Source organism: Panthera onca, chromosome D1 (assembly GCF_046562875.1).
Source record: "Panthera onca isolate mPanOnc1 chromosome D1, mPanOnc1 haplotype 2, whole genome shotgun sequence".
In the NCBI taxonomy this organism is placed as follows: Eukaryota; Metazoa; Chordata; class Mammalia; order Carnivora; family Felidae; genus Panthera; species Panthera onca.
This window is the reverse complement of record NC_138348.1, coordinates 105,326,191-105,336,638: the sequence shown is the minus strand read 5'-3', so window position 1 is coordinate 105,336,638 and position 10,448 is coordinate 105,326,191. Positions and strand designations below refer to the sequence as shown.

General features: G+C 55.7%; 1 protein-coding gene across 5 annotated transcripts in view; it reads right to left on the bottom strand.

Moving 5' to 3' along the window:
• Positions 1-10,448, bottom strand: part of PPP2R1B (protein phosphatase 2 scaffold subunit Abeta) — a 33,058-nt gene that overhangs the window by 2,846 nt on the left and 19,764 nt on the right. For 3 of the 5 annotated variants that reach the window (XM_060604667.3, XM_060604665.3, XM_078432728.1), the window contains 3 exons: positions 9,975-10,117; positions 9,490-9,581; positions 5,073-5,194 (listed from right to left, as the gene is read on the bottom strand). In XM_060604667.3, the coding sequence (XP_060460650.3) occupies positions 5,073-5,194; positions 9,490-9,581; positions 9,975-10,117 (357 nt within the window). Of the gene's footprint in view, positions 1-5,072; positions 5,195-6,686; positions 9,085-9,489; positions 9,582-9,974; positions 10,118-10,448 lie in introns of those variants that run through there. The other 2 variants (XM_060604670.3, XM_060604669.3) reach the window with 2 other exon arrangements.

Genomic DNA, 10,448 nt, shown 5'->3' with positions numbered 1-10,448 from the left:
GCGGATAATATGTTCTCATTGACGTCAGCAGGGTAAATAATACCTTGCTCTGCGATCGCCCGAGTCCATGTCAGCCACTGCAGAAGGCTGGCGGGGACAGGCTGACCACAGCCCGCCGCCTGGGCCGCGCTGCCTGGCTCTCCCGGAGCCTCCGAGACGGAGGCCGGCAGAGGAGGGGGGCGGGCGCCTCGGGCTCCCCCAGTTCAAGCTGCAGAGCAACTGGGGGGAGGGGCGGGGTGCCGCAAGCCCCCGCTGCGAGTCCACAGTGGCCCCCTCTCTCGGCCTGAGGAGCCCTCCGCCCGCTGCTGGCGCGCACACCGCCCCGGCGCCCTCCGGTGCTGGAGAATCCCTTTGCGAGGCACCGCGAGTAGACCCGAGTGAAAGAGCGCGAAATCCTGCTTTCCGGCAGCGAGTTCAACGGGGATTTGGTTTCACTCAAACCGTCGCAGCGGAGCCCATGCTGCGGAACTGAGCTCCCACGCGGGGATCGCCTGACGTCCGCAGGGGCGGCCACGCACAGCAAGAGAGCACGGCGCTCTGCGCCCACCTGTTCGGCCCCAGCACCGCATGCAGGTGCTCGGTCCTGACCTTGAGAGCTGTTACCCCTGTTGGGCAACCCAAGAACTTGGTGACCCTGAGGTTCAACTGCCTCTTTTTTTTTTTTTTTTTTTTTTAAAGGAAAGCACTCAATTTCAGTAATGGCATTTTGTAAACTATCCCTTTTCCCACCAAATTTCTCCATGATCCTCGTGTTGCCAAAAACAGCCCAGGGGCACAAGCCAAAATAACAGACCTGCTGGCACAGAGTGACCGAAACCAGCCAGTCGGGCCCCTGACTTAAACATTCTCCAGGACATCCTTCCCTTCTGCAGCCTTTGCGAGCCAAAGTCTTGGCCCACGTGGAGGAGGGAGAGCCCCCTCGGGAGAGCTGAACCCCAGGCCTGGGGTCTCTGCCAGGCCCGGTGGGGGCTGGGACTCACCAACACTGCCTGCACTTGCAGAGGGACACGGTGTCTGCAGTCCACTCACCAGCACGCCACCATAGCCACACGTCTGGGCCCTGCCCAGGCACGGAAGGCCTCACACCCCAAGCGGGTGCTCCTTCACAGACAGAGTCCGGTCAAGCTCTGCATCAGGGAGGCTTTGAGAGTTTCCGACTCAATCTCTCCTTGCTCCTCAAAGAGGAGGAGGAAATAATGAGGCCTGAGATGCTGTAAGGGGACGGGTCTGAGGGTGCCGACCCTCAGGACTGAGTCCGTTACTGTGCCAGGGCCACTGCGCAGCTGCGAGTGGGGCCCAGCTGAATGGAGGCGGAGGCCCCGAGGCCTTTCCTAGAAGCACACCATGCAGGGGACGCTGAAGTCTCAGGCACCTCCTCAGCGTGAGACCCACTGGAGCTGCCCTGGAGTCACCAGAGAAGCCCACATGTTGGGCAGGGCCGTTGGGCCAGCAGAGAGGCCCCAGGGACCGAAGGGCCCGGCCAGGAGAACAGGGCGTCGCTTCCCCAGGCTCACCTGCTGGAGTCCCCACCCCCGCCCAGAAAGGCCCTCCAGGCAGAGCGGCGCCTGCCGGGGATAGGGGACATCGGACAGTGCCAGGGACAGCGTGGGAGGTGGCAAAACACCACTGCCAGCCCCGCCAGGGTGCTGAGCGCATCATGGCAAAGGCTCGTTGTTCCCAGGACTAACTCGGGGACACTCACCAGCTGATTTAACTCCTAGCTTTACTGTGAGGGTCAAGGGGGGCCGGGCCCTCCAAGCAGAAAGCCCCTCAACAGCTCCTCATACAGTCTCCCCTCCAGCCGTCTTGCTCTCGCTGAGCTCCTCACCCCCCAACAGCAGACTCCCACGTGGGCGTGGGACACCTGGGAGACCTCGGCACTGGCCGAGGGTGGCTGCCCAATTCTGAGCACCTGCTCCAGGTTGAGAACCGAGAACTTTGGTTCCTGGATTCCTCCACTCTCGGTCATGAGTTCTGGGCAGCACCAGCCACAGGTCCCACAGCCGGAAGAGCATCCACGAGAAGCCACATCCCACCCAGAAGAAGGCCTGTGTCATCCACCTACAACTTCAGGCCAAGCCCCTGGACAGAGGGGCAGACGGCCCCAAGCTCCAGCAGTGGGGATGGTGCCAGGAAGAGGAGGCCAGAGCTCCAGTCTCTGCTGTGCGTCCTCCACGCCCAGGCCTCCGGCAACCTCTCCGGGCCTCTTCCCTCCAGGCATCCAGAGCTGAGCTCCAGAGATGGCCCAGGAGGCCCCCAGGCAGCTCTCGGGCGGGGGGGGGGGGGGGGAGTGAGGACAGAACAGGCAGGAGGTTGGCCCCAAGAGCCCAGACGACTGAGCTGCCCGGTGGCCCCACCTCAGGCTAGCCGGAGCTGCCCAGTTAGAGCACGGAAGACAGGCCAGAGGCCAGAGGTCCTCGGGGCCCAGATGACTCGAAGTCTGGGGGAAATCAGCAAAGCTGGAAAAACCACAAGTGGAAACAAGAGCGGAAGGAGAAAGGGGTGCAGGAGGAGGGATCTGTGCCGGACGGACTGCTGGACCGAGGGGAGCGGAGGAAGAGGAGGATTCGGCACGTCGGCGCCCGCAACCATTATCTACGGATGCCTCCCTGGATTTGAGTCTCCAAACCCGGCCGCGTGGAGACCGAATGTCCCTCACAGCTGCTCCTTCCTGCAATAACAAGACTGACATCACTGTTGTCAGGGAAATGGTGTTTTGATGAAAATCATGTGACGGCTACTTTGTGATTCAATAAACAAATCCTGTGTTAACCCTCGCCTGACGGAGGGCAGCCCCATCACCACAGGGCAACCGCAGGGCGACCGCAGAGCGTCCTGGAGGGAAGCCCTGCCCGGCAGGAGGGGGACGGCCCGGCCGCCGCCACTGCCACGACGACCAGGCAGCTGAGCGCACCTGGGGTGGGCCGGGAGCTCGAGGCGGCCGCGCTGTTCCCCGGCGGGTCCCGCGCGGAGGACACGGGTGACGTCCAGCACAGATGTCTGCTCTGCAGGCGCGGGGCCGAGCGGGCACCCTGCGACCAGAGGAACCGAAACGGCTCTGGCCTCGGGCTCGGGCTCCCCTCCCCCGGCCCAGGCGGCAGGGATGCCCCACGGCTCCCGCCAGGCCCCAAGGCCGACCCGGGCGGCCAGCGGCACGGACGGCGAGGGAGGGGTTAAGAACAATTTCTGGCTTGCGTTGGATGACTTCCTGGATCACTCACTTGGCTGCCGGCCCCTGACACGCAGGGCTCTGCCTGGCAACACTCAGTTCCTTCCATCTCACCCTCAGGTCATTTTCCTTCAGAGAAACGAAGGCAGGGAAGGCAGGGGGTATTTCTGGGTTCAGTGATCTGCAGCCTCAGCAGCCTCCAATGCCAGGAGACCCCGAAGTAGACAGGACTTGGGGGGAGGCTCACAACCCGCCGACAAACGGAGCCAACGGCACCGCCCGTTTAGGGCCGTGAAGACCAAAGGAGAGTCCGCACAGTTCGCGAGGCCCGAAGTTCAAGGAACGACAGCTAACGCGGCCATCGCGGGGCTGCTGACTTAGCCGAGCAGGTCGGCCACGGCGAGGTCGCCTCCAGCGTCCCACGCTCGGGTCAGACGTGCGCGCTGCATTTATTTAGTGGCACGGCCAGTTGCCCCTGACTTTGTAGGAAAACACCTAACACCTTTCTTCCCAAGCAAGGCTGCGGCGTAGGCCCGAAAATATGTGATTCAGTCCTGCCCCTTCAGCGAAGGCATCTTCCCAAAGGCCAAGTTCCGTGAGACACAAAGGGCCGAGCATTCAGGCGCGTGTCGGGGCCCCGCGGCCGGCCGCAGCTGTGAGCGACAATGTCCCCCAGCGCAGCCTGAGGTGCAGCCACCAGCACAACAGCTTGGCGGGGCCGGGCGTGGGGGGGGGTGGGGGTTGCTGCCCGAACCGGGCATGCCTGGCAGCTCCAGCCCACAGGCAACGGAGAACACTCTACGGTGAAGGACCGCAGTTCGGGGGCCTGGACAACAGGACCAAATTCTCGTGGCCTCGGTCTACTTGGAACGAGAGAGAAGCCAGGGAGATTCGGAAGGCAAGCTTTCCACGTCAGAACGTTCCCCAAGCAAACCCACCACAGCAGGCCTGAGGAGGCCGACGCCCGCCCAATCCACCACACACAGCCCGAGCTCAAGAGCGGGCGGCTGAGGCCTCTGCCCCGACACACGGCCTGGGCACCGCGCGGGTCCACTTACACGCAGGGTTTCCCCTAAATCCGGTGTGAGTGTAGTTCCCGTTCTTAGGGTTTTAATACGCCTTCTCCTCTCTAGCAGACCCGGCTGTAAGAAATAATACACATAACGTACAAAATACGTGTTCGTCGACTGCTGGTGTCGTCGGCAAGGCTTCCGGTCAACAGAAGGCTACCGGTAGCTACGTTTGGGGGGTCCAAAGTTCTATGTGGAGTTTCAACTGTGCAGGGCCGGGGGGGCGGGGTCCGCACCCCAACCCGTGTTGTTCCAAGTCAGCTGCGTTTGTGAGCCATACGCCACGCTCCCAACAAAAAGCCCCGGGGCAGGCGCTGGCACCAGCTTCGATTAATGAGCAGTTACTCTCAAGTTGAAAATTCCCGTATACTCCCCTAGACAGACATCAAACGGGGCTCGGGGCCCCGACACAGGGCGAGCGACAGAAATGGTGCTTCCCTTGAATGGAGAGAACCGCCTGAGAGGAGCCGTAGCAAGTGAGAATGGCCGCCAGTCTCTGAGGGGAGTGGGAACAACCCGCATCTCCAGAGGCGACTCCACCAACCACCCCGTCCTCTGTGTGAGCCTCGCTGCCCACACAGCAGGGAGGGCGGCCGGGAGGCCTGTGGCCACAGGAGCCCCAGAGCTCTGGAGACCCCACCCCGCCCCTCAGAAGGAAGGACAAGGAGGAGGGCAACAGGCTTTAAAACCACACTCCGTTGGCCTGAAAAATCAGTCTCCTGAAGAGAATTAAAGGTACCACTCTGCTGCAGCAGAGGTCCCCCTGCTGCAGCACCACGCCACGCCGGCCACCCTGCACGCGCACCTGCAGCCCAGGTGTCCGTGGCGCTTACCTTTCCTGGGTCCTCTTCGGGCCCTCTGGCCCTCAGGAAGTGGTTCTTGTCGGCCCCAGGAGCGCTGGGCTCCTCACTGTCCTTCGCAGGGAAATCTGGCTTCCTCAGCCTCTGGGCCACCACTGGAGACACAGACGGCAGTCCCGTAACCGGCCCTGGGCCCCGCCGGCCAGCACCTCCCAGCCAGGACCCCCCCCCACCCCCCCGCCCCCAGCTGCCCCAGCACTGCTAAGACCCCGGGGACCCGGGCCCAGGAAGCACCGCAGAACCTCACTGAAGGTGCCCGTCCCTCAAGGGCCACCGAGCGCCACCCCATGGGGTCTTAGGGTGCCAGCTGGATGCTTCCCCCACACGGCGGTCACTGCCTGCAGAGCCCCGGCCGGACAAAAAAGACCAGACTCCTCTCAGAACTGGGAGGGTCAGCTTCAGGGACCTGGAGAAGGGAAGGAGTCGGCTTCACTACCCAGCGAGTCAACTCCGTCCTCCAGAAGACTGCCGTCTCAACCGAACATTATAGTTTCCTGGAATCAGGAGGCTCATGGAGGCGAACGGGGAGTGGGACCACTGTAGGTATAAAAAGGCCCGGCGCCACAGGAGTGACCGGGAGAGAGGGTCAAGGCCCTAGATGGCGGCGGTGACACAAATCCCAGGGAGACAATCCCACACCGGCGCAGAAGCACTTCATCCTCAAACTGAGGCGGCGGCTCCTGCTCTCTGGGCTCCAGGCAGAGCGGATGGAGGCGGCTTCAAGAGAAGAGCACGGGGCGGGGGACCAGAGCGTCACAAGCTCAGTATAAGGCAAGAAGGCGGGCCGCGCACCCAGCGAGTTTGGCGGCCCTGCCCCGCCGTCCCTGGGGGGCCACCGGCACGTGAGTGCTCCAGGAAAGCATCGACTTTCCACTCCGCGGCCACACGGTGACGGTGACGGGTAATGCCGCACCAAGGACGCACCGCTGCGGCTCCCCTCTGCGTCAGGAATGACACGTCCGTTTCCCCCAAAGGTCTGAGTGAGCATCCCGGAGGCCTGGACCAGACAGCTCAAAGGTCGGGCCGCTGTGCTGATCAGGACGAGCCGTCCAGCAAAGACCCCGGGGCCCCGCAGCCCAGTGGCCAAGCTGTGGCACCTCCATGAGCCAAGGGCCATCACTGCAACGAGCCCTTGTCAAAAACCACACACTGAGCTGTTCGTTCTCATGAAACAGGACGTGTCTTCAGGTTGCTGTCTTCGCAGCAGCGCAGAGAAACAGGATCTGGCCTCTTGATCCTGTGACGGGGAAGCCACACAAACGTGGGAAGAAACACACAGATGAATCCCGTGGTTGAGGGGACGGCTATGCTGGCTTAAGCCTGTTCTGTCTCTGCTCCACTCTCCTCCCTGACTGAACGGATGCCAAGGGGGCAGGACAAGAACTACGCTCCTCCCCGGCAACGTACACTGGGGGCCATCACGCAAACCCCAGCGGGGCCGCTGCCAAAGCGGGGCCTGAGGAAGGGGGGCCCAACCCTCGCCTAAGAGTGGTACAGTCCTTCCTGGGCCAGCGGGAGGAGACGCAGTCTGGTACCTTCGACAACACGTTCTTCGCACGCAACACATCAGAGGACAGGTTTTAGAAATTCATTCAACATGTTTTTATTGAGCACCTTCTATGTAGGCCAGACACTGATCTAGGTGCTGGCGATACAGGAGAAGACAAAAAAATAGACAAAAATCCCTGCCTTTCCAGAGCTTCTGGAGCTGACATTCTAATGAAATCAAGATAAGAAAAGTAATCCATGGCCAATATGACCAGTTATGAGCCAGAAAACAGCTCCCCTGAGTAAGAGAAGGGATTCCCTATCGCTTAATCAGAAAGTCAATCAAGTCCCTACGGGGTCACCCAAAATGACAGAGCCCTGCTTAGCTCCCAGACCCGTGCTTGAGAAATCAAGGGCTTCTGTCTCCTCTTGACCACAGTCTTGGAGGGAGAGGCCAGTGCTCAGGGCTCCCCAGGAGTACATTTAAAGTCTAAAAGGCATTTAAAAGTCTGTCCCCAAACCAATGGCATTCCCAACCAAAGAGTAAAGCAATAGCTGTGTGACTTTGTTTCAAGAATCAAGAATCGAGACAACAGCCTCTCAAATATGCAATTCACCAAGTGGAACACAGCCTGCAGAGAACAAAAAGAACCATCAAACTAAAATTAAAGTGTTTACAGCATAACAGTAAAGACATTAAAATGAGAATGCAGGAAAATTTTTTGCATAGCAATAGATTTAATCCTTGGCCCAAAAAGTAATAAAACAGAAACTTCCTAGAAGGCAGCTGGCAGTTTCAAATGCAGGCCGATACTGTCTGAGTCAGGTTCTGTTTATCTAACGTATGACAAACCTGGAAGCATTTGGTCCAACTTGGTTTTTTACATAATAGTTTCATGTGCAGACCTTTATAGTAAGTCTTCACCTTCACGGAGCAGGACAGGGCTCACTGGGTTTACACAAGGTTGTGAGTGAAAGAAAACAATTCAAAAACCCAAACGGAAACAAGCAAACCACACAGCAAGCATACGAGGAGCAAAACATAAGCTACAATGAAGCGTCATTAATTAAAATTATTAGGACAAGGCGAGTTTGAAATCTCAAAGAATAAGTATCAATATTCTCGGTGAAATACATAAATATTTCAGGGACAGAGAGTAAAATGAATACATCTAAAAAAAAGGTGTAACCCGTAACGATCCTCATGGAAGTTTTTTTAATAAAGCTGAAGAGTGATCAGTAATTGGCATATCAACTGGATATCAATTGGATAAAGGGGGCTTTTTAAAGAGAGCTTTTTAAAAAGATTTAAGTAGTTCAGATACAATGGGTTTCCTGACATAGTATTAATTTGCTTCAGCAAACCCTTCGGCTTGGCTCATTACCTTAAATTCCAGGAGAAATTAACGAGGTTTTACCGTAAAGTACAAACACAAACATTTCAAACGGTAAGTCTCCAGAGTCACCCACACCAAGACGTTAGGAAGGAAGCTTGTTGGTAGCTACCGGCGGCACAAGGCAGCGGGGACCAGATGTCAGCAGAGCTGAAAGCAGGGCCAGCTAGAGAGCAGGAATCCCTCCCAGAAGCCGACCAGTGGTTTCTCTACTCAGCAGACACACAGAGGGCAATCTTACAATGAAGCAGTAAAACGACTGCTTGTTAGGAGGCACTAAGTTTTAAGCTTCTGGTGGAGAGACCAGGAAAGGAGGTGGGGGGAGGGAGCGAAGGAGCCGTGTTTGAATGCTGTTGCCATGGTGAGCCACTGAAATTCAGTCAGCTTCCAACACCCCGCTAGCAGCAAGTGGCATCTGTGTTTCAGGTTTCCGAAGGACATGGTTACAGCAAAAATCAAGCAAATAAACCCCAAGACAACCTCTACGTGAACCCTGAGCTTCCACACTCCCCTTTCACGGGAGACACTAACGCAGACCATCAGTATCCAGGAATATGTGGCTTTCACTAGGTGACATGTCAGTGTAGCTCCCAAACAGAGTGTTTATAAAATAAGGTATTCCAAATCACGTACATTTAACTTTGGAATCATGGAGGGAGACACACACAGATACATGTAAACATCAAGAGAATCACTCCACTCCCTGTCTGGGTCCAAACCCATCCAGTCGTGGTTGGAGACAGTAAGTGGCCGGGGCCTGACCAAACAAACAGCAAGTGTGCGGGAGCCCCGACGGTGCCGGATAATCATTAGGAGGCAATCAAGAAATGACCGACCAAGGGTCAGGAACTGGTCACAAACAAGAAGAATGCGTTAAATGTAATTATCCCAAAAGTGAAGAGACAGACAATCCCATTTCGTCTTCAGAAAGAATCAAGTCACTGAAATTTGATCTCTTGTAAGTTGTTGCCATTTGCTTGGATGAAGTCTTGAAGGTTTTCCACTCTGTCTCCACCCAGCATAAGAACACATTGACTAGAAATCTGTGATAAGAATTTAGTAAAGTCTTTTCCCTCCTGTTCCTCATTATGCCAATGCAAGCACTGGAAAATTCCAAACAGAATCAAGTTAGTGGCACAGAAAGTTCATGAACTATCTATGTGAATGTTCACTATGCCAACAATGACCCAAAAGCATGACATGGTTAACTTCTCACCGCGGTCAGTTTCTTTACTCTGCCAGGCTCATCAAGTTAAACTTTAAAACCATTATAATCCAGACAACAAACTGTTCTTACCAGTGAGAATCCTAGTCCGCCCAGCCCGATCCCTGGGACTAAGAAAATGGCCTGCTCAGCAGTGGGCCAAAAAGGTTCTACAGGGGCCAGGGGCCCAGGCGTTGTAGATGCTCTCGGCCCTCCGCTCCCCTTCACCATGGCCTGCCCACCTCGCTCATGCCCACCCCCACAGCCAAAGCCCGAGGTGCAAGACGGAAACAGAAAGGCCTACCACTTATAGCTTCCTGTGCGAAGTACTTGACATCCACGTCTTCATCCTGGCCCAACTTCTGCAGTACTGGCTTCACTTCCTCCCGCAAAGCACTGAAATCCAACAGGATTGTCTGTGAAAGGCAGTCCTCTGAGCCACATAAAGGCTCTAGGATATACACGTTCTATGGTAATTTTGAAAGTTTAAAATTTTTAAAAAGTTAATTCTTTAGGCAATTTCTGGATACTAACTAGGTAATCGCAAAAATCCTCAATAGCTTCAGACAACGATCTGCTGTTGCAATCAATAGCATACAAAATCATACAGTAGCTTCAATGTAGAAGTCGGAGTGAACACTTCAGACACGGTTGTTAAATGATCATCTTTACACAAACCCCTATTTCAGGTAAAGGGAAAATCAGTGACCTTAATTTTTGCTCTAACTCCCCAGAAGAGGGTAAAAATTTAAATCTACTTCTTAAACCAGAGTAATACTCAAGTCTTACTCAGTGTTCAGAACTGGTCCAATTTTCTGAAGAGATTTGGCTACATTGAAACGGACGTTCGCCACTTGGTCTCCTGCCATTTTCAGTACAACGGGCAGCATGTGCTTCGTGGTTATTTCCTGACCGCAGGCTTCAGACAGCGCCTAGAAAAAGAATTAAGAGAGCGCACTTAAAACACTTTCTCATGTATTTAAATATCCCCAAATCTGAGACAACAAATTAACGTCTAATGAGAAAGTAACTGACCTGCAGGAAAAGGTTTCTCGTTTGCACCTCTGAATGCGGGATACAAAGGAGCATTGGAAAACTCGGTTAAACCGGAATTCCCGGCTGACCGCACTCCTGCACATTTTACCATGAATTTAAAAACGGATGTTTTCTCTCATCAACCGTCCAAGTTAATCGGTATAAGAAACAGATTATTCAGAATTCCGAACGACAGCCCCAAAAACCTGCTTACCGCCTTAGCTTAGC